General features: G+C 41.2%; 1 protein-coding gene across 2 annotated transcripts in view; it reads right to left on the reverse strand.

Annotated features, from left to right (window-relative positions):
• Window positions 1-77: 77 nt before the first annotated feature.
• LOC307017757 (transcription factor COE1) overlaps window positions 78-25,251 on the reverse strand; it is an 81,700-nt gene continuing 56,526 nt past the window's right edge. Inside the window, exons 9-17 of one of the 2 annotated variants that reach the window (XM_079647524.1) lie at window positions 24,645-24,778; window positions 23,030-23,156; window positions 16,351-16,439; window positions 8,141-8,206; window positions 7,866-8,028; window positions 7,001-7,183; window positions 5,275-5,466; window positions 4,491-4,559; window positions 78-3,219 (exon numbers count right to left, since the gene is read on the reverse strand). In XM_079647524.1, coding sequence (XP_079503650.1) covers window positions 4,492-4,559; window positions 5,275-5,466; window positions 7,001-7,183; window positions 7,866-8,028; window positions 8,141-8,206; window positions 16,351-16,439; window positions 23,030-23,156; window positions 24,645-24,778 — 1,022 coding nt within the window. In that variant the 3' untranslated portion in view covers window positions 78-3,219; window position 4,491. The remainder of the gene's footprint in view (window positions 3,220-4,490; window positions 4,560-5,274; window positions 5,467-7,000; window positions 7,184-7,865; window positions 8,029-8,140; window positions 8,207-16,350; window positions 16,440-23,029; window positions 23,157-24,644; window positions 24,779-25,251) is intronic. The other variant, XM_079647525.1, reaches the window with a different exon arrangement.

Here is a 25,251-nt window from a genome sequence, read left to right on the forward strand (position 1 = left end):
CTTCTTGAATGTGTGGCTCTCTGGATTATACTTCAGTTTGAGTGACAACAATAAGCAACAAAGTAATAAAGAAACACTTTTTCACAGAGAAGAAAGAACTTTAATTAAATATAGTGAGAGTCAAAAAGTTATTTTACACTTCAAAGTTAAAAAAAAGAATCAACATTATCATCTTTACAGTAGTCTCCTGTGTACTCTTCCCCTCCACACTGCTGATAATGCGTGCATGAATGATGACCACCACTTTAAGCCTAAACGCAGACAAGCCATGATAAATGTTATTACTGCTGTTGGACAAGTGCTTCAGATCATAATTCTTCTAACCAAACCCTCTTTGTACTTTCCTGTACAGGTATTTATATATGTAATATAAAAAAGACATCCTTTAGCTTCAAAACATCACAATATTCTTTCAGAAAAAGAAAATAAAGATGACCCACACACTCACAGTCGCAGGCAATCTCACATGTAGACACAAACAGAAAAGTGGTCTCCAGACCCATATTTGAGATCAAATAAATACGTGGCTCATGTTGTGAGGGAAATGAAAAAAGAGGGCAAACATAGAGAGTATTAAAAGCACAATCAAAACAAGGTGGAGGAGGGAAATGAAGGGACAGAGGGAGCAAAGAGAGGACAGAAAACCTGACCGAACAGGAGAAGGCCTTCATCGAGCTGCTCTATCCTTAAATCCATCACATGGAAGACAAACACAGATAATCATAGTGACATTTTTAACAACTTTACAACTAGACGATGCAACTAAATTATGCAAACCTCAACAACAATGATAGGACAACAACATTGTGACAAAATGAAAAATATTTTCCGCTTCCTTCACTTACAAATATGAAAAAAAATACACCATGGCTTATTTGAGTTTGATTGAAATTAGCAGTGGAAGTATCGCTCTTAAAAAAAACAGACACTATAATACAAAACTGAGAAGATGTCTGAATAACATTCAAATCTTTAGGCAGAGGAGCACAACTTCTGGGATGTGAGGTTTCTCTGTTTCACTTGTTCTCACTAAAATCACAACGATTTTATTTCCCTTTTTAAATTAGTTTTCTGTCTTTTATCAAATTCTTGATAACGCCCTAATAATTCATCCACAATGTCGGCACACTGCTTTAATGACGGACCTTCATTATTACCTTCTGAGTCTACTAATGTCTGGCTGAGGTTTAAATTAACAATTTCTTCCCCTTTTTTTTTATCAATCACTAATTTCCAGGCCAGATCCCGTCAGACAGGAGTAACACATATTTCCTGTTAATCAGATATCTTGGATTTACTATAACAGGACTTGATTCTAGCTGGTTTTCTGTCTAGTTAAGAATCTAAATGTACTTTCAATTCATTTGTATTATGTTATCCACCTAAATGATGAACACTTGACACTTCACTGTATGTATGGCAAGAAAAGACAAATTACGTAGGAGCTGTGGGATAAGACTGTATGAGAAATTGATGTCTCAAATAAGGGTTTTTGGCAAAATTAACATCATTATAAATGAATTAAGACTGTTGAACCACACACACACACACACTGCAGGGCTGAGGAAGCAGTGAGTTCACCACAAATCAATACATACTTTTCTCCTAGTTGCACACTGGTTATTTAAGACATAGCTGTATAATTGTCCTGCACTGCAAAAAAAGTCCTTCTTAGTTTATATCAAGATATGTATTACAAAATATGAAAATTCATATTTCATCTTTACCTCTTAGGAAGTGTAAAATGGCATGCGAATATTGTGAACTATGGTGTACTTTTAAATAAAGCTGCACTTAAAAAATGAAAAGAAAGGAAGTGCAGATTTTAAATAAAGTGAACCTAAGTGGAAGATGTTTTAAAAAGTTAGATTTTAAGACTCATTGAAGATTTAGATTAGGTTTTTTGCAGCGCAGCATTTAAGACACACCATTGGATAATGTTCTCACTCAAGCCGTCAATCACACGAGTAAGTGGGCAGGTAACAAAACACAACACAATCTGATTGGCTGTTCTGAAGAATACAAAAAACTCAGCAAACCAAAAGAAAGAAAACGTATGTGGATTTATGCATTAAGACAAACATTTGAGAAGGCAACTATCACAATAGACAAAGGGAAAATGGCAGCAGTCTTTAAGACATGTTCCCCCTCTCAGGGTGCTGTGGCGATGTCTGACTTTAAAACAGCGCTGATGGACGACTCTGGCAGAGTTGTTGGGTACAATCCTCAACAGTGAAGATGCAGTTGACACCCTGTTCACAAACGTTTGCACTTTCTTATGGCCTCTTCGCAGTCCAATTTATTCTGACTAAGATCTCTAGCAAATCTAATATCTCTATGACATCTCGCATGGTGGGCGTTTCTATTTAGTTGGTTAAGTGGCTGAATTGTATTTCTCTCTGTTGGCTGAAAAACGGATTTTCTCTTTCTAGAAAATGCAGTAGTGCAAGCGAGCTCAAAGCAAACATGGGGGTTTCTTGAAAAGCTAAACTTGCAGCATCAGTCGTCTCAATCCTTCAGGTGAAATGCTGAGAAAGGACTCGCTGTCTGTGTTTGTGCTGAAAGAGTGAATGTGGATTTGGCATAGAAAAAAAGAGGAAACTCTGTGTCTGGTTTGGCTTGTCTGTGTCGGCTGGATTTGATCCTGAATCCTTCAGTCTCTTCTTCATCATCATCACCATCAAGTCAGGTTTTATTCACATTATATTCCTTCATTAATGACCAAACTTCATAAATAGAAAATCCCTCATGTGAGAAACAGCTAGAAGAGGATTATCACACATTAACTGTTGCACGAAAAGAAAACAAATCACTCAAGAGAAGAAGTGATTCTCTCCAAAATAAATACACTTCCTGTGTCCGTGGAGAGTTATAATGTAGGCGTGGCCGTTCTCCTATAAAAGCATCAAGGTGTACAAAGTCTAAACAACTTATTTTCTTTGCAAAAGTCTTTGTTTGTTTTGTTCTTCATCTGTTTTTTCTTGCAGTTGTTTTTGTGTTAGAAAGGGCCTGAGTTGGGTTTGTTCCTTCTGATCGGGACAGCTGCTTCCATCCCCGACCGGAGTCTGACTCGCACAGAAATCCTCCGCCAGGATCAGTGTGCTTGGTTCATCTCGCATGGTTACAAACACACACATACACGCATACACACACACAAACACACACACACAGTCATGCACTCACACCTTTACATGGGTGGGACGATCATTCCCGGGATTGCTGTTGGATGGAAAAAGAAACAGAGAGAGAGAAGGGGGGGGGGGGGGGGGGAGAAGAGAAAAAAACTTTTAAAACACAGCCAAATATTTCTCATCATAAAACATTCCCTTGTAAATACATCAATATGTTTTCCCAGCTGTGCAGCTGTGTGACTGCAATGACATTTTAAACATCAACAGAAGAATAAATCAGTAAAATTGAGCGGGGACACATCTCATAAGTTAGAACAGTTGGTGTGTTTTACTGTATGTTCGTGTGTGTGCATGACAGACTGCATCATGGCGTGCGTTGTATTAAAACCCAAGGGATGGGTGTCAACATGTGAGAGCCAGAGCCCAGCCCAAAGTCACACACACACACACACACACACACACACACACACACACACACACACACACACACACACACACACACACACACACACACACACACACACACACACACACACACACACACACACACACACATAACTGATGAAATAAATGGTTCTACATTTGTTTGTGAGTAAAAAACGTCATAGAATTAATGTTTTTTAATAATGAATCGGACAAAAATCTACAATCTTTTTTCCCCTTTTTGTTTTTGTCTCAGGTGCTCACACACATCCACACACACCATAGGAGACAGGTATACTGCCAGCATAAACTGTCAAGAGAGTGGAACAGCTGTCATTGTTGATCGCTCCCCAGTAAGCTGCCAGTGTGTGATCACCGAGTGTGTGTGACAGAGGAAAGTGTGTGTATATGGCTGTAAGTGGGGAGTGTTTATTTCAGTTGTGCTTTGAGTTCCCACACCCCCGCACAGGCTCATTCTCACACACACAAACACACACACATGAGCAAACGCAAATGCTCACACAGCTAAACAAAGGCTGCGATTTGGAGATATACATTTCTTGTGCCAAATGTCTTCTCTTTTGTCTCTGTAAATATCTAACTTCCTGAGTTTTTCCTCAGCCAATAGGAAGACAAGGAAGAGTTACTAGGCAACAGATCTGTACTGTGTGATGAGATGTATGAGAGGGCAAAGTGAGGGGGGGAAGAGGATGAAGACGAGATGATGACACAAAAGGAAGATGGAGGGAGACAAACAAGATCGACAAGAAAGTATGACATGGAAGAAAAGGTTGGGGTGAGAAATCAGGAGAGTTAGTCATTGACAGATAAGAGATGTGCAACAGGCAAATATTCATTACTTTATTGAAATATGTAAGTTTACAAAAAGTTGCGAATGCAATTATTCAACAGAGCTGAAGGAAGAGAGGGACATACTTCAGGTGAAGGCCAGGCCTTGTAGAGAGTTGGCTGTTGAGTACTTGCTAGAGTCCACAAATGTTTGATCTGTTAGAGGGAGGAGAGAGAGGAAGATAGGGGGCAGAGAAATAACAGAGGAAGGGCAAATCAGAGGAATCAAAAAGGAGGGAGAAAGGGAGAGACAGGACAAACTATTAATTCAAAAGTTTAAGCAGTTCAGAAAGCAGACATGATATATTTGTCCTTGCAAGAAACACATATGTCTAAATTGTAATCAGAGATTTAACAATGTTACATGTTGGTATGATGTTTCTATAAGCTAAGCTAGTAGCACCTAGCATGTTAGCATTTGTCGCTTAACAATAAATACAGCTGAGACTGATGTGATTGTCATTAGTTTTGCAAGTGTTTGTTCATAAACCAACCCACTGGACAGGCTTCAATAGGCTAGATGAAAGGGATCACTAAAGTTATTACAACTCATCCTGAAGGGAAACTAAATGATTTGTAAAAATCATGGTAATCCAATCATCAGCTGTTAAGACATTTCACTAAAAACATGTGAATCTCAAGGTGAGGAAAATCCAGAGGATCACCAAAGCCATTGCGATTCACCCTTAAGGGACCATTATTGTCTAACCAAAATGTCAGAACAATCAAAAGAATGGTTGTTGAGATATTTCAGCATCACCAAAGTGCAGGAGGGATGTGAAGCTCAACAGGGACTCAGAGAATCTCCCGGGGAAGCCCTCCCGCTGAGCATCCTCTCACTGACTCACTGGCTGCTGTCATGGTAAATTACCTTGGAGCCCGTTGCCGTTGGTGCAGGAGGGCGGGGGGGAAGAGGAGGGCCGGACCACTGGAGCGAAGGCCGACTTCTGCTTAACGGCCGCCGACACCATGTTGGCCGGGGAGAAGGAGAAGATGCCAGAAGAGGAGGAGCAGTTGGAGGGGAGAGAGGTGGAGGAGGCCATAGTGGGACTGGATGGGACAACTGGGGGGGGTGGTGATTATTTATTTTAGGGGAGAGGGGAGTAAAAAGGAGAAAGAGAGGAGGTGGGATGAAGAAGAAAAGGGTGGATTAAGGATGAGGGTGAGAATAAAGGAAAGAGACAGATTATGGTTAGATTGAACATGATGATCCATTCAATTGTTTCATCAATCACATTCAACATGATACATGTTTTTTAAATGTTATGACAAAGATATTGAAATTAGTAGGGCAGGGTATCGCTACTAAATACCTCAGGTATAAGCCAAATAAACCAGTACCAAATAATATCGAAAGATTTCCCATCAAACGATATCTGCATTCAATCGTTTCCCAAAAGTGTATCTGTTTTTATGTTTCTTCTCACACTTCAATCCTAACAGACTGTGGTGAAGTCGAGCAAGGTTCAGTGCACCAACTTGAACAAATATATCTCAATTACATGTTTGTGGTATAAACAAAAATATAAATGAATAAAATGCATGAGGATTATTTCAGGACTCGTTGGGAATACAAGTGAAGAACATCATTTGGATGGGAAGGAGAGGTGGGAGCATTTGTATGCGTAAATTCACATGAAAGGTGTCGAATAACCAAGGAACAAAGGTTTTGATTGAAATACTTCTTCAACAGTTTTGGTATCACAGTAAGGTGATATTGGGATTGGTAGTCAACAATACCCAGGTCTAGAAATTAGCTTTAGATATGCATTTTTGGATTTTGGAGAAAATCATTTGTGGACAAAATAGACAGTTTGGGGCTGTAGCCATGTCCAAAAAAAAAAATGTTTTTCAGAATTCGGTATGGAAGAACAAGACTGGCCTGCACAAGTTCCTGAACTAAAACCATTTGGGATGAATTTAAACAACCAAAATGCTTCCAAGAGGACGTGGATGCTGTTACAGCAATATATTGAAGCTCATTGTTTAGGAATTAGATGTTTATAATTTGCCTATAAAGTGAAGGTCCCACTGAAGTGTTCTCTTCCAAAGTGAAGTCCTCATTTGCCGGCATCATCACCAGTTAGAAACACATCACATCAACCCCCCCCCCTTCTTCTCCCTCTTTCTCTGCTTTCTGCAAAATGGAAAAGAGATGCAATCAACCAACAGAGAGAAAAGAGGTGTGGCTGTCAGATGAAAGGTAGCAAGGGAAGGAAAGAAGGAGGCGATGGACGGAGGACAAAATGGAGTTGATGATTGTTTTTGATGACACAGAGACAGTAAGCCCCATGGGGAAATCTCATCTCGGCAGATCTGAGACTTTCACTTCCTGTCCACAGACATGTGTAGGTACACAACGTAAGATCTGCACGCATGTATGCAGTGTTCAGCCCCTGTAATTAAACTGGTAGCTCTGAAACTGAAGTAGCTTGGTGGCAGCTAAAAGTACTCTAAGTAACTTCACCACTGTATGGATCAAGTTCCACCACAGTGAAGTACCTAATGGCTTGAAAAACATTTGTTTCTCGCCAGGTTTAGTTTGTGACAGAGAGTTTGAGTACCCGAAAGAGGTGTAAATGCACGTGTGAACTTACTAGCATAAGGCGAGTTGGCTGCAGAGCCGTTGAGGAAAGTGGGCGATCCTCCCAGGTTGGTCATGCCGGTGTTGTTGGTGTAGCCGTTCATGGAACTGGTGACAGAAGTGTAACTGGTCTGCTGAGGCGTGGAGCTGGGAACGTAACCGTGAGGAGACACACTACTGCTGCTGCGCACAAAACCTGCACAAAGAGTTAAGGAGAGGAAGAAGAACGTGTGGTGATTAGACAGTAAAGTGGCATAAAAACAGATTACTCATGTGGTTTCCTGGGTCTGGTATTTATCCGTTCCTGTTTCTTGATCTGGAAAGCACTGGCACCAGACGTTTAGTTTGCTTCTTTCACATTTCTACTTAAAAACACATGCATACAAACGCATTTTCTGTTAGTCCTCTTTCATTATAACAGAATAGATAAGTGTTATCAGATCCTGTCAACACTTTTAACCCTTTAATGGGCATTTAAAATTGTGGAAAATGTATTGATTGCTATTTTCTACATTACACCCATAGTACAGTGTTATCACACCCATATCACACATTAATAGACCCCTATTTTACACCATTATTACACCCGTATTACACCCATATTACTCTGTTATTATGTTATTATATGTGACACCATTATTTCACCCATGTCGCACTGTTATTAGACCCATATAATACCCATGTAACACCAATATTAGACTGTTATTAGGCCGATGTAACACCAATGTAAAAAGCAATATTCCACCCCTATCACACCCATATTACAGCAATATTAACCTACACTGTAATTACACTGTAATTAGACCAATTTTACACATGGACACAGCCTGTCAAATAAATACAGGATACAGAAAACCATTTAAGAGTTAAGTTCTCACCCTGATTACCCTGTGAGGGTTCAGCGACGTTGACGGACAGCTGCCCGGTGAAGGAGTTGACCCCCATCATGCCGCTGTGTGTGGAGCCGGAGAGCTGGCTGTGTCCTCGGGGAACGCTGTATAGAGCTTCTGCAATGTCCGCCGCACGCTTCAGGATGATCTCCTTCAGGAGGAGGAAAAGCACAAAGGAATGATTACCACAAACGTAGCGACTGAGATAACACTCATTCTATTTTTCGCATTTTTGTGGATGTGTTTGTGTGTGTGTTCATTACCTGGTTATTATGGGGTAAACCATAAAGGGCTTCTACCAGGTCAGCTGCTCTCTTTAAAATAACCTCCTGGGGGAGAGAGAAAAAGGAGGCCAGTTTAAATGCAGAAAACATCTGGAATGTAGCCTTCTTGGAAAAACATCAACATTCAGCTTTCAATAACATTTTTAGATCTATGTGAAGACATAAAAGAAGACGTACAATGAAAAAAAAAAGTGCAATCTTTCACCCTCCTTCCTCCTCCCAACACACCATCACACAACATCCACTTCACCATCTATTCATGATAAACAAATTGCTCCTCACACTTTTAAAGGTAGATTATCTGCTGTCAAGTCAAGTGCTTTTATGCATCTTATTTCTGTGTTTCTAAATGACAGGCATTTAGAATATACTCCAAAGTAAATCCAGAGTGCTCTGTAGGCTCTTCTGCTGTGCATTGCTGTTCACCACGGTGATACACTGTGAGGAGGTCTGGAGTGACAGTCATTCAATGGGCTTTAAAAAAAAAAAAAAAGGCCTGTATTTGACTCTGAGGTCACACATTCTTATTCACGTTAATATGATACATTCTTGCTAAATGTAAAGTTGCAATATCCTCCTCCTCATCTTCCCCCGGTCCATTTTCACCTTTTCCTCCAACAATCCTTTCTTCCCGCTTTGCCTCCCTATAGGGAATTGTCTTTCTCATTTTCCCCACCCACTAAACCTTTTACAATTCTCTCTATTTCTCAGTCTCTTTATTGTTTCTCCTCTCTTCCTCACCCGCCCGCACTCTCCGTCTCCACCCCAGGGTCTAAGGTGTCTTGTTTAACAGTTAATGTGTTGTCGTTTCCACAGCGTGAGGCCGCCTGGCGACAGAGAGAAAATTACTCTGTGCTTCACAGTATTAACCCACACTCTGTTACACACACACACACAGACACACAGACACACAGACACACACACACACAGACACACACACACACACACATACACACACACACACACACACACACACACACACACACACACACACACACACACACACACACACACACACACACACACACACACACACACACACACACACACACACACACACACACACACACACACACACACACACACACACACACACACACACACAGTTGGCTGTACTGCATGTGTGCTCCTTTGAATTTGCGCCTGGTAGAACATACTGCATCTCCATCAGTGTGTGTGTGTGTGTGTGTGTGTGTGTGTGTGTGTGTGTGTGTGTGTGTGTGTGTGTGTGTGTGTGTGTGTGTGTGTGTCTGATGATATGAGAGGTTACAGAACCAGTCAGCAGTTTTAGGGTGCCTGTCTATGGTGCTAAATTCAATCTTTTACACATTATTATGGCCATGCTGGCTCTCAGTTAACCTCTAATTATTAGACTGTTGAGCTGATTAGCTGAAAGACACACACACACACACACACACACACACACACACACACACACACACACACACACACACACACACACACACACACACACACACACACACACACACACACACACGACCAGACGCAGACCCCACGCACGACCACACATAGACCCCCACGCGCAAACGCACAGATTCTGTGAAACCTGATCCTAAATGTTCGAGCGGTTCCAGTAAGGCAGTAGCTGATAAACGGGAAGGGAAGATGATCCTCTGGTAACATCATCATTATCAGGTCTGCAGGCTTCTGCTACTAAATCACTCAAAGCCTCTCACTGCTGAGATCGATGCACTTTGAATACTTTGCCTGTTTACGTCTTTTCATATTTAGACGCACAGCTACTCAAATCGCCTAATTAATCTCTCCCAGGTTGCATCTCTAAATAAGAAACCATTGTTCGTCGGATTACCTCTTGCCCAATTCAAATGAGTATTGCTTCCAGCTGCATTGTGTTTGTATGAATTTGAACGAGTGCTCATTCTGTGGGCATCATTTTTGTCTCGAAAAAATTGAAAAGTCTAAAATAATCCGGCTTTGATGTCCCGAGGGCCTCAACTTTTGTCAACAGGATCACCCGCAGCAACAATGACAATACATCTAAACATTGAATTGGGGACTTAAAGGTCCCATGTCATGGCCATTTCTACTGATCATAATTCCATTGTTGAGGTCTACTAGAATAGATTTACATTGTGCAATTTTCCAAACTCACATTGGTCTGTATAGTATGTGTATTCACTCTCTGTCCTAAACGCCTTGTTGGAGCTCCTGCCCCCCCCCCCCCCCCCCCTCCCTGTGAGCCCACTGTGCTCTGATTGGTCAGCTCGCCCACTCTGTTCTGATGAGTCCACCACCGTTAAAGCGGAACATCAGTGATTACGTGTTACAATGGCGTTTGTTAGCAACCAGAAAATGACACCAGTAATGACAAACAAATGAGAATACTGCGTGGGGTCTGGGTGCAGTGTTGGCTAGCTGAACTAGACGCCAACATACTTTGTCAACAGATTTTGTCCAGGATTTAGTGTGAATGCTTAACCTTGGAAATAACAGTTTGACAAGCTAATCTTAATTTAAGGTTACCTCATTTTGTTTTTACAGAATATCAAAGTTTCTAGCAGCAAATGCATTTTGCTCAGTATGCAAGGAGACAGCTTTAGTCATGTTTACCTGAATGTCCTAACATTCATTTAATAAAATAGTGCTTCACTCAGTTGAGGGACTGACCCTCTACTTTATGTTACCGTTAACTGTTTTCTGTGTTTACAGCAAGGATAGATTAATTATGACAAAAGAGTGACAGAAATCAACTCTGAAATGTGTCTTTTTTAATCTCAGATTGAGGCCTTTTTCTTTGATTGCTGTAAATGCTGCAATAAAGCCTGCTTATAAAGCTTTAATCTAAAACCAAAACGTTTTCCTTGATTTGTGTGATTGTCCTACATTGTCTTCATCTGTTGTGAATTATTTATGGATATGCACCTGACATGTACCCGTTATTGTCATGTCTATTACAAATATTTTCCTGATGTACGGCTTTGAGTTTATTTAACTCGCCATCAAGACCTTTCTAGTATAATCTTTTTGTGTCAGTATCAGTGAGACAGAGAAGCGGGGAATGAGTGAAATAAAAGACAGATCTGCAGGCACAGGGAAAGAATAACAGGAGGTGTCTAGGTGCTTTTATGGTCTGAGTTATGAGCAGCCCTAATGTGATAACCATGCATTACACCCACCCACCCACGCACACACACACACACACACACACACACACACACACACACACACACACACACACACACACACACACACACACACACACACACACACACACACACACACACACACACACACACACACACACACACACACACACACACACACACACACACACACACACACACACACACACACACACACATATACACACACACACACACACACACACACACACACACACACACACACACACACACACACACACACACACACACACACACACACACACACACACACATGTTATATGCATTAGGTCCGGGGAATGCTGAGCAGAGTATCTGTGGGGTCAGATGTGTGTGTGATGTGCGTGTGCCAGGCCAGCACAGACGTGACACACACATGACTTATTCCTCCCTAATGCTGGTACATTAGCCGCTTGATCCGCTCCTAATGTCCCATTAGGGATGCCGTACATGCAGGGTCACACCTCAAACAGGGATGATGTCATACAGTACATGTAGGCTCAGAGGCATGTGGGGCAATATCACACACACTCACACACATCCTCTTGGGAACATATTCTAGTAATATGTGGAAGTGCCGCAGATCCATACATATATTGAGAGTTTCATGGTTTTAAGTCCATGTGTTCACTGGGGATTACTCATTTTGGTGATGCTGATGACCTGATCTCAATGCGATGTATGATATCATCAAAATGAGTTTCCTACAGATGTCAGCTCAGTGACTCACTACAGGAAGTTACCAATGTAACGAGGGTGACACACACTGGTCAATCCTTCAAACCTTGAACTCCTTCACTGGGAAACAGACATTTCTGCACACAATGGGTGCGTTTCATTATTCTAACTTATCCTGCCTTTCATCCTCTCTCCTTCCTTTGCGCCATAATGGAGAATCTTCCAAACCCCTTAAAGGCAGCTAGAAGAAGCCTGACATGACCTGGGCCAAATCAAATCGTCAATTATTGCAAAAACATCACCTTTTATTTATTAAAACTCAGAAAATATTCTGAAACCTGAGAGAACGGATATTGCCTTCCAGTGCTGTTTTTTCCTTCCTCCACATTTCTGCTGCACTGAAGAAAGGGCTACAAGCCAAGAGAGGAGATTGATTTCTTTGTGCATCTAGAGAGGCATTTCTGTTTCTTCTCTCTTAGTTGCTGGCTGGTCGCCCACACAGGTGATCAGCAGCAGATTAGAGTATAAAAACTGTTTTTATAGCAGATTTTGTACATTGTTTTTATCACAATTTAGGTTTGTTGAACTGCATTTTTTATTCTGAAGATAACATTTTGTTCATTAACATTATAGTATTTCCAGTACAGTACATTAGGTTGTACTGAAAAGAGCCAGGTCTGGGATAGTGTAACAGGGGCAAAAAACAGCTGGAGTTTCGGAAAAGTCCCTGATTTTCCAACACTGTTCTGTGTATCTTCAAAGTGTTTTCAACAGGACAACGAAAACAGAGTCTGTGTGTGTCGGTTTTCAGGCTTCCGTGTGCATATGTGTGTCACTGTATACAGTAACTGTATGGCCACATATGGATGGATCCAGAAGAGCCTACAGTGACACAAAATGGCAGCTGACAACTGGTGTGTGTGTGTGTGTGTGTGTGTGTGTGTGTGTGTGTGTGTGTGTGTGTGTGTGTGTGTGTGTGTGTGTGGCAAGAGAAATCCCCTCAATGTTCACTGAACAATTATAGAATCGGCTGTCCACTGGTAATCCTCTCATACACTTCACTGCCCCGTCTGCCTGTGTGTATGTTTGTCTGTCTGTCTGTCTGCGTGTGTCTGCGTGTGTGTTTGTGTGTGTGTGCGTCTGTCTGTGTCTGTCTGTCTCTATGTCTGTGTGTGTGAGTGTGTGTGTGTGTGTGTGTGTCTCTCTATGTCTGTGTGTGTGTGTGTGTGTGTGTGTGTCTGTTCTGCCGTCTTCACAGTGCTTGTAACAAACTCTCATAACTTCAATAAAAGGACTGATCGATACTCCCAACGAGCAGGCAAGAGTGTGACACACACACACACACACACACACACACACACACACACACACACACACACACACACACACACACACACACACACACACACACACACACACACACACACACACACACACACACACACACACACACACACACACACACACAGTGTGACTGCTGGTGGGCAACAGTAATAAAGTCTCAGGGTTCCACTATGATGAATTACCAACTAATGTACACACATACATGAACACACACAGTATCAGGTACACACATGTAAGAGGAACATTGTTTTGAACAGAGAGCATAGTAAGACACAGTTAGCGGTAAACAGACGGTGAAACAGTCGCATGTCCAACTAGTGTGTAGAGAGTTTAAATTAATCAGAAAAATTGAAATTATAATATTTTGTTTCTCTTGCTCCCTCAGGATGTCCTCTTTATCTTGTCATGATGGAACATATATTCCACATTTAGCACCACCGATACGTCTCTTTATCACCAACATGATACCCGATCGATTCATCCTACTGCTACTCTGGTTGCCTTTCCAGCAGTTTACTGGTTCTCATTGTTTTCCTCGAAGTAGCCTCTGTGACATCATGTGTCTTAAAATAGAATTGATTGGTAATCCAAGGGACTAAGGAAAATAGAAACAGGCTTAAAAAGGTAAAGTGCCAATATCGCTGCTGGGTTCAGAATATTAATAACTTCATAAGATAAGATGTTTATTGGCCCATTTAGTCCAAGTTATATGCTCCTTTATTTTATTCCTCCTGTCAAGCACAGCCCCAAAAAGAAAATGTGTTCACTAAGAGATGTTCCCCCTTATATCTGTCACAATTAAAATGTTACAGTTAATGTTAACTCTTTTCTATATTCACTAATAGAATGTCATATTGGATATTTGGCTTGATTAATGCATGTTTACCATCTTTGGCACATTGAGTGTCGTGCCAAAACATAATAAATATTTTGTAAAAGTAATAATCAACCAAGAAGAATAGCTTAAAGTTAAGCAACCACTTCCTTTTCCACACTCCCAGCATGCTTCATGACCTACTGTATTACATTGCCTGGATCAAATTATGAGTTGTATGAATGCATATAACAACAAGAATGTTAAAGCTTTATTTCCCCTCTACATTAAAAAGGAAATCCAGAGAGGAAAACGTGGAAGCAGTACATATTCTCTGTTAACAAGGTGTGTGTCATGCTCTGTAAATCTCTCACAAATCACGCAGAGTGTGTGTTTGTGCGCACATGTGTGTTAATGCATGTGTGAGTCACTTGTTCTGCTCTGACTCAGTCCTTACCAGAATGTGAACCTAAAATCACTTCTGGTATCAAACAATCTGGGATGCTTACATCATTTCCTGCACTGGTTTTTCTGCACAATTGTTAAGTTGCTCTAAATATAACGGGCCTGGTCACAGGTAAAAGCTTTTCAACGTGCTACATTTTCAATGATGGGATGACTTCTTACAGCCTTTTGCACAATTTATGTTTTGTGGTTATTTTAAAGCTTAAACAACACTTTTTTTAAATGAAAATGAGCTGCCTTGTGTTAACATTTCAGTATGTTAAATGGGCTGGCAGGACAAAGACGATATACAATATATATTTGATTACATCACCTTGGGCTCAAGGAAATTGGGACGGGCACTTTTCACACCCTGGTGACGTCTTATAGCCTGAAAGTTAATCAACTAATCATGAAATAATAGCCAGAGTAATTGATCATGGATCATTAGTTGCATCCTAAAGGGAACACTATTTCCTGCATTGGAAGGTCGTAAACCTTGAGCTGCAGTATCGGCCAATATAGACATCATTTTATGATTCTGGTATGAATCCGAACACAATAAACGTATCAACTATGATTTATCAATTAGTTAACATACTTCACAATCATACCATTTCTAACTCACCGCTTACTCTAAAAGATGTTCTAACATCCGGTAATACTTCATTCACCTAATTTCAAACAATCCGCTTTTAAAACAAATATAGCCTTTAGTCCTCATCAGTCACATGACCCTTATTATGTTTCTGCCTGCAGGTTTTAAAACCATAATTTAGATGAGCCTTGTTAAAACACTTGTAAAGTGCAGCATACTTCAAACAAGTGAAAGCAATGCATACTCGTGACCATGAGTCCAGGACTTCCTAAACTTTATGTGGTGTGAAGTGTGTGTGATTCCAAAGTGTTAACGCACGCTACATTGCTAACATATGAGCTGGAGCCAGGGTGTCGGCCCGGAGGTGATGACATCACGTCATGGCCCCATCATCACATCATGACCAGCGCCCATTTATAATGATGTCACAGCAAAGACAGCAAATCCTGGATCAGCTCCAGTGGGGACGGGGAGCCAATCAACAGCAGCTGTTTGAAAGGTCATGACCCTGCCCACCCAGATAGACGAGTTCCATGTTGAATTGGGCTCTCACACACACACAAACACACACAAACACACGCATACATGTGCACTTTGAAAAGTCACCCTGCATGTACGGATCAAGATGACAGCGCTTGGTATCAAAGCAGCGCTCATCGTTTGGTGCTAATTATTAGCATCTGCTGATCCTTGAAACAATCTGCTTGATCTCCTGCTGATAAACAAATAATCAGATATGACTCTCTGATCTGGAGAAGATTCAAACGCTCACCCTGTAAACGGGTTTAAGCATCTCACACACACAGTTCACAAAGAGGTGAAAACACAACCCACAGGAGATTTGAAAACACATATTCTGCTTAGAAATATAAAAACAACACAGACAGAAGAAATAAATGAAACATAAACATACAATTATTTTGTTGTTTTGAATTAATTTGTGTGCATCTCTGTTCGCTTGTTCTTTGATAACAGAATAAGTCAGTGAAGCTCGGTGTAACTAAGAAGTTTGCTTTGATCTCTGTAGGAGCATCAGTGTCTGTGTTTTGAGCTCCTAAGCAAGAGATGGAGCCTCGTTCGTTCTTCGTTCACTTTCCAGTTAAGGCATCAGATACATCAGTGAGAGTTGAATGAGGTTTTTCTTTACCTTTGGCAGCCTCTCTGGGTCCCCAGGGTGCCGAGGGATGACCTTCTGAAGCCTCTGGAAACCGTAGTCAATGGTCGGCTCGTTCAGTGCTGCAGAAGACAAATGGGAAGGGGGAATTAGTTAAAATGGTTTTATCATTACATTACATTTCAATTAGGTGACGCTTTATCCAAAACAACTTACAATAACTGCAATAAACCGTGAAGATACAAACTCGGAACAACAAGAAAAAAGCAGATATATTCATTAAAACCATTTCAAATGCTGGTGCGCCCTTTTATGTACTACAATTCTTCCAACTACAGTACAGGAGCTCTCCTATCCAGATAAAATATACAGAAGTTGCCTAAAGAGCGCATGATTTAAGCACTTCAACTATGGCAAACAATGGTGATCTCATGCTGCACCAAAATATCCAATTAATAATGTCATAACAAATATTTGAACAATCTCGATTGGTTAACATGGAAATTGCACTAATACAGTAACATATGTTTTAGAGTGCAGGAAGAGGCACTTGGGTTACTCTACCTAAATAATTTTTACATTTCACAATAATACGTTATGTTACACGGTGCACCTTTAATACGGTTGGTGTTCAACCTGAGCCTAACTACATGATAAACAGACAGACAACATCTGTGCCCATCAGCGGGGGAGAGGATGAGATCCAATTTTGTGACATTTTGTTCCCAAGCACCATGCTGGTATCAAGTATGTAGGTTTTTTTAGTAAGACTAGTTTGGAAAATAATGAACCTGCTCAGCATGATTTCTAAAAACCTTCAGAATCCCATCAGAGGTGAGAGAGCTGCTCGTGACTGTAAGGTTGGCAGTTCAGATCTGGCTGAGGAACTGTAACTGAGAAAAGCACATCGCTCAAAAGCTACTGTGTGATACCATGTCCCATATTTTGTCTGTTGATGAGCATAAAAACTGTTCCCATTAAATTTAAATGAAGCAGCCCAACAAAATGAAACATGCAAATGTACAGAGATGGAGAGACCTGGTAAAGTAACTAATGGTGCCAACAGCATCTTTATAATAATAACATTGCAGATTACATTTAAAGGGTCCTAAAGAATGCTTAATGTTTGCTTTAATGTTGCCATTATGTCCTTCTACAGTCTTTATCTAATCAGCATGTCAATCAAGTCGGCTCTACACTCAGTAAGTCACAGTGATGGGATCATTTAAAGTGTTTCTGCATTTATTTGTCTGTGTTGAACAAGTGTATGCATGCCAATCCTGAACTTACTATGCAAAAAGTAAGGTCACTTTTATAGCAAACACATTCAACAAAATAGCCAAAACTTAAAAAATGTAGCAATGTAGGTAGCCTGAAGTGTGTCGCCATTAAAGGATAAAAGAGGAAAAGAGTCTGTGCGAGATGAAGGTGTGGGGTGCAGATGGTTTGTGTGTGTGTGTGTGTGTGTGTGTGTGTGTGTATGTGTGTGTGTTTATGATGTCCAACTGTGCAGCTGGAGTAAAATTTGGTACTTTCCACATCCAACACCGATAAATTACTTGCAGCTGAATGTCTTATATGTTGTTTTCTAGTTTCTTGTAGCGTGTGTATGTGTGTGTGTATGTGTGTGTGTGTGTGTGTGTGTGTGTGTGTGTGTGTGTGTGTGTGTGTGTGTGTGTGTGTGTGTGTGTGTGTGTGTGTATGTGTGTGTGTATGAGTGTGTGTGTGTGTGAGAGAGTGTGCGCATATGTTTCTGGTTGTTGTTATGTCCTAATTCACTCAATTTGTTAGAAACATAAGTTCATGAATTGTGAGTTGTAAAAATACCAGATGGCTAACAGTCATGAACAATACTTCCCACACTCACAAGAACATTCCTTTTTCAAATTCTGGACAATTTATGATTCTATGATTTATAAATGTGAAAATTACAATGGTAAACGGTTGAGGGAAAAAAAACAGGAAGTTAAGCAAGGGATATACGAAATAAAAAAATTAAAGGGAGTTGAGGGAATGAGAAGAGAGCATGTGTTATTCCATCCAAAAAACACAGAAAAAGGCTCAGTTATGGTGAGAAAAACAAAAGTAGAAAAACAGCTGCCTAACACTCGGTGGGATATCAACTGTCAGAATTAACTGCCAGTGTCAGATCCACACTCCCTGCACATCTCTGGAGACGTTTAACCGATGCTAGCTTTAATATAACACACACACGCGCACACACACACACATAATGTACATAACAGGATGACCCTAGTTTCGCTGCCTCAAGCCTAAAGTGTCTCCAACCGACTCTTTATTAATAGAAAAAAATTCTACTTAAGTCATTGGATGGTGTGTGCATGTTGGTGTGTGTTTAAGGGTATGTGTAGGTCTGTGTGTGTGGAGGCTAATGTCAGTGTGTGTGTACTTTGAAGACAAAAGGTCAGGTTTTTCCAATGCTTTCTTTGGAGGTTTCTTACTGCACCAAAACAGAAATAGCATCAGTGCAGCAAAGGGGTCTAGTGGATTACACATTAATCTGAACAGAAACACGGTCCAACCAGGTCCTTTCCTGATACCAATCAGGCTCTTAGTTATTTTACATTTTAAAATCTTTCTGTGAGCAGCTACCATGAGTAATTGCATATTAATAAACATCTCTTAAGAAAAAACCTTTATGCCAATATGTACAGTGAAATAGTAACCACCAATACCATTATAGTTACTATAATTCTTTAGAATTTCAAAATGTCCAGCAAGCTGTGCTGTTCCTAAAAAAATGTGTGTATAGATATGACAACCTAATCAACGGAAGAAAACACTTTAGCAGATTTGTCTGTGATACTGAGGCTTCAACCCATTTGATCTTGCCTTAATCTGCCACCCTGCTGTCCATTAAAGCACCTCCTCCACCTCCCCCATCCTCCCTCTATTCTGCTACCTCCCCCCTCTTTCTTAACTACACCTTCTGCCACTTTCATCCACCCATCCATCCATCTCGCCATCACTCCCCCTCCAGCCCGCACTCGTCCTCCTCTCAGAGTCCAGAGCTGTCCGCAGATCAATACTCATAGAAGTTTCATGAGGACAGACCCTCCACTCGTGTTTCACAATAAAATGTGAGCAGAAGGGGGGAGACAGAAGAGACTAAGAGGGGGAAGGGGCCAAGAGAAGAAAGCATGTCTAAGATTTCTTATGTGCGTATATTAAACTGTATAATTGTGAGGATATCTTTTGACAGTGTTTAAACAGTAAGGTGGGTAATTGAGCAGGAATGGAGAAAAAAGGGTGAGGCTGGGTGGAAAAGACAGAGCTGATGTAAAAGGAGAAGAAGAGGAGGAGGAGGAGCAGGAGGAGGTGTGGTAAGATTGATTCTCTGGCCAGCCTGCAGTTCAATACCACTGAATTATTGCTTCATTCTTCCCCTTATGAGATGAGATCTCTTTCTCTCTGGCTCCACTTCTCTCAGTGACTTTCTGTGTGTTTGTATATGTGTGTATGCACATGTGTGTATCTGCATGTGCGTATCAGTTTATGTGTGATCCACTTATGGGCGGATCAATACTTTACAATCTGGTTTTAAAAGTCCACCTTTCTGTCTCACTCTTTATGTGTCTCTTCGTTTTACTGTCTCTCTCTTTATATATTTCAATCTCTTTTATTTCTCTCCTTCTGTGTCTGCAAGATGAAAGGTGAATTGCTCGTAAAAAGAAAGAAAAAAACAAAGATTGTGACGTTTTTGCAGCTTTTACTAAAAGTTTCTTCTATCCACAGCTGAGATATGGATTTTCTTATGCAGCTGCATTGACAATAAATCAGCTCTATATGTGTGTGTGTGTGTGTGTGTGTGTGTGTGTGTGTGTGTGTGTGTGTGTGTGTGTGTGTGTGTGTGTGTGTGTGTGAGAACATTTATTGATTGTCACTTTGTACCATTGCATTTTTATAGAAGTGTGTTGAGAATGTTAATTTTTCCCACCAGGCCGATGAAGCAGCCATACGGCACTTTGTGTGTGTGTGTGTGTGTGTGTGTGTGTGTGTGTGTGTGTGTGTGTGTGTGTGTGTGTGTGTGTGTGTGTGTGTGTGTGTGGTATACCATCTGTTTACCAGACTACTCACCATCTTTCCCTCATATCTCCCTGATTTACAATTACTTTCAACTCCTGCCCCCGTTTGAAAGTGTGTGTGGTAAGTTGTGTAAGACACGACCCTACCCAAGGGTGGCTTTGCGTGTGTGTTTACGTTGCGCGCCTTTGCATACTTGCGTGTGTGTGTTTAATTGCTCGGTCCTTACACCCAGAGGCAACCACAGCTAAGAAGCACTGAAAAACCTCAACAGCCAATCAGCTTCCGCCGCAGTGACCTTTCACCAGCGGCCTCCAGAAAGAAGCCAACCTTGAGGCGGGGTCAGGCAACCGCAGTAACGGATCGCGTTTCCTGGGTCACATGTTGAAGCCATCAGCCAATCGCGAGGTCACGGAGGGTCATCTCTGCCCAATAGGAGATGAAGTTAGACACCAGACGGACCAATTACCAGCCGGCTAGCCTCAGGGTCAGACCAAAGATGTTTTGAATAAAGAACAGTGAAGGAGCTGACTGGACCTTTCTCTGGACAAAGAAACTACCGACTAGGGATATTAAAACAACTTCTAACACTCACACTACCCGCAAAAAAACTTAACTTGTTCTCAGTTTACCGAACATGGTCAAGAAATGTAAATCAAAAACAATATTTTGCGTCTGTTTATTTCACTTATTTATTCAGTTCTTTAACAGCAAGTCCATTTTCTTGCATATACATTTCTGAATGAGTTCCTAATTTACTTTGTCTAGTCTGCCGACAAATAACTCCTTCCTCCTGATTTTGAATTATTCTCCTGCTGTTGCTTTTCATTGTGTTTCTTAAATGTATTATTCAGGTACTTTTTGGGTTAATATTTAGCTGTTAGAACTGGTAAACGGAAGTTCAACCTACTGATCAAAAACAATTGAAGATGAACAGTACCAACAATCTGAAAAAAAGATAATAAGACTACCAAGTAAAATAGTAAAATGACTTTTTCTTAATAATTCCAGTACACCCCCCCCCCGCACGACAACTCTATAGATTCACCAAACACAAAATGGCATTAGAAAAACAAGAACTACAGTCATGCTATAACAAAAGCAAAGAGCTTGACGGACGCACCAAACTTTCTAAATAATTTCCTTGCAGTTTAACTACAAACCCTAACCGAACGGATCCATTCCATTGAACACTATTACACCTGGTTGCCTCCTAACACTGCCATTTAACAGCCTTGTCTTAATGACTGTGGCTCAATCTTGAAACACAAAACTCATCACCTCCTTTAGTATTTGCCCGGAGATTTAAAAGCCTTCATGAGCTTGACGCCAGCATTAAAAGGGACAATTTATTCATGGTGGGTTTTTCTTTCATATCTATTGATCAGGTTTAAATCCTCATCTTTATCTGTCGGTCATTAAATGTCTTGGAAGAATTTACACAGCAGCTGTTTTTATTTCCTGCCTTTCCTCCCTGGGAATGACGTCATCATTACGTTGTGATGGAGCCATGTTGAGCGGATCAATAGCAGACATCACATCACCTCTATCCATTTCCACATGTATGTGAGAAAAGAAAATGAGCACACACACACACACACACACACACACACACACACACACACACACACACACACACACACACACCCACACCCACACCCACACCCACACACACACACACACACACACACACACATACACACACACACACACACACACACACACACACACACACACAGACACACACACACACACACACACACACACACACACCCACACCCACACCCACACACACACACACACATACACACACACACACACACACACACACACACAGACCACACACACACACACACACACACACACACACACACACACACACACACACACACACACACACACAGACACACACATACACACACACATACAGACACACACTTTCTTCCACATTTCTGTAATTTTCTTCCTTGACTGAGTTTAGCAGGAAAACTCTCATTCACAGTCAACAATCACAATTCACACACTCCTTTCCAACATTGAGTGTGTTTGTATGTTTAACTTGTGTAAGTGTGTGCATGTGTGTGTGTGTGTGTGTGTGTGTGTGTGTGTGTGTGTGTGTGTGTGTGTGTGTGTGTGTGTGTATGTGTGTAAGTAAACTGGGTGTTCTGGATGATTTCACTAATAGTTTCAGTATGGAGAGCTATAAAGAGCAGACTGTTTAATTGTAGCTGCTTTTAACGAGCCTCTGATTATGGCAGCGTTCTAGCGAGTGTGGGTCGTTAATGTTGACTAATCTACAGTCATTAGTTCAACACTGTTTGGCCTGGGATTGAACTGCAACTCATAGAAGCCACTCACACACACACACACACACACACACACACACACACACACACACACACACACACACACACACACACACACACACACACACACACACACACACACACACACACACACACACACACACACACACACACACACACACACACACACACACACACACACACACACACACACACACACACACACACAAAAGCAAAAGCAAAAGCTTGAATTATGCCCAAACCCTCAAGAAAATAGAAGAAAACTCTCAACAGATCATTAAATCAAGAGCATGTACATGTGGATTTTATCGTGTGTTTATTCGTGTGTACAGTTGACTTACCTGTGTATATGAACCTTCCTGGTGTGCCTTTGCAGAACTGTTTGGACTTGTAGGACAGAGTGACCTCGACGACCCCGGGGATGTGTCTGGGAGGCGTCTGCACCCGGATGGCATGCGGCGTGATCAACTGAAGAAGGAAGGAAAAGGCGGACCAAGACTCAGTACACAAACACACCAAATAATGCAGCTCTGCGTCAGGACAATGCAACCGGTGTTTGGTCCGTTGTTAAAAAATCTGAAAAAGCACAGACACAACTTCTAGAGTTTGATTTCCAACAGAATCTAGATTTGAACCTGGTTCTGTTGTTTACACTCCTATTTTTCTTTTAAATCGGACTATGGATCAAGTTGTGACTGTTGCTGTAAATTATTCTGTAAGCTTGCCAGAGCACAACTTAAATGTTTGTTTAAGTCAGTGGGTTGGTGATGTATTGCATTTACACTTGTAAACTGATTCAAAATATTGAATAAACACGGTTTCCTTTTTCTCATTGAGTTCACATGTAAGTTGAAGAGGTTCTCTTATATCCAATGTAGAATATATTTGAATAATTTAAACGGGTTGGTATTCATCATAATCTTGTTAAAATACATATTACTGTATGTGATTTTTATTGTTTTACTGGACTTTTGACCTACTGTACAACAGACAATACAACCACTTCAGATACAATCAAACTTTCCAGCACCTATGTTGATGTTAGATAAAGAGGAATCATTGTATTGAACCGAACACGGCTGTACGTGACAAACACTAACTTTTTTAGCATTTCCATGGATGGGTTTCAAAAACTGTTTTTACTACTTGGCTCAGGTTTGAGGAATCTGCAAGTAGGAGGGAAATCTGCAGACAAACAGAACTTGGCAGAAAGGCAATCTCTTCCCACCGACACATTTCTCAAACCGTGTTTTCACGCTTCGGAATCAATAATCAGGTTGAGTGCAAATGGAACATTCGGTTGGCCAAAATAATCCATTAAAGCTGTCCGAGGAACGCCAAGAGAGCCAGGTCAGTTTGAACTGAACTGAACTGAGACTCTGTACACATGTTAGTGTGTGTAAGTGTGGCTCTCAACACTGTAAACAAACCCCTCAGCTCTAAACACACACACCCATCCATGTGTGCCAGCGTATGCACACACAAACACACACAAACTGGGTGTTGTTGTTGGAAAGGAGCCACGGTCGCTCGGCACACACGGTGAGTGGAGTCAGAAGACAAATAAACACTCTGTAGAGGAGTTGCGCTGGGGAAAAGTACGACAGTGTATTTGTGTGTGTGTGTGTGTGTGTGTGTGAGAGCATTAAGCCGATGGCTATCAAAATGTGCTGATTTGATCAGTATTCCACCGAGAAAGAGTAAGAGGGGGTGTGGGTGAGGAAGGTAGAGAGGGGCGGCGGTCGCTTGTTGGGGGGGGGACTCATTAGAGAGGCAAACCTCATTTAGACAAACATTTACACACACACATTCACATGATCACACGCAGCTAAGAGCCCAGCCATGAGGGAAAAGTATGTTTTCAGATTGAATTACTTTCAACGGTCGAGGGCAGAGGCACACAGTTGAGGGGTTGAAACAACATTGAGACAGGATGATGATTTCTGACAAACTGACCTCGCTCCAAACCAACATGGTACCGAAGATGACTTGGAGACCATCGAAGAAGTTGTCTCCTATGATGATGACTGTAGCGCCTCCTGTAGTCCATCCTTCACTGGGACTAATGGCCTTAATGCAGGGAGCCGAGCCTGGAAGGAAGAGAGAAGAACATTTAAAAAAAAAAATCATTTAAAAGAGAAATTAGTTTCTAAACAGGAATCTAGTCTTTTTCATCCGTGTTGCAAATGCTCCTCATATTTCTCCAAGCTACACCCTTGGCTTTTGGCAGAGGTCCAGATTAGCACAGCACACTTATACTGTACTCTCAATGTGCTGCAGATTCAAAGAGTCATTCTCAATTGGTCATTTAGCAGGGAAGTTTCTCCTTGAAAAGTGTCCAGCTCAGTGGAATGAGAGGTGCTGGGAGGATGCTTGTTATATTTGCATGGTCAAACCGCCATTTGATAATTTTTTAGGGACTTTTTAAAGCTTATTGTTTAAAGACATCCAGGGAGAACATACAGTATAAGAATAAATGTAACTTTGAAAATGAAAACACTGCAAGACTGCTTTTATTATGGACGGGGAGATTCACTTAAAAGCTCTGAGGATTGCTAGTGTT

This window comes from Notothenia rossii (genome assembly GCF_949606895.1).
Source record: "Notothenia rossii genome assembly, chromosome: 9".
Lineage (NCBI taxonomy): Eukaryota > Metazoa > Chordata > Actinopteri > Perciformes > Nototheniidae > Notothenia > Notothenia rossii.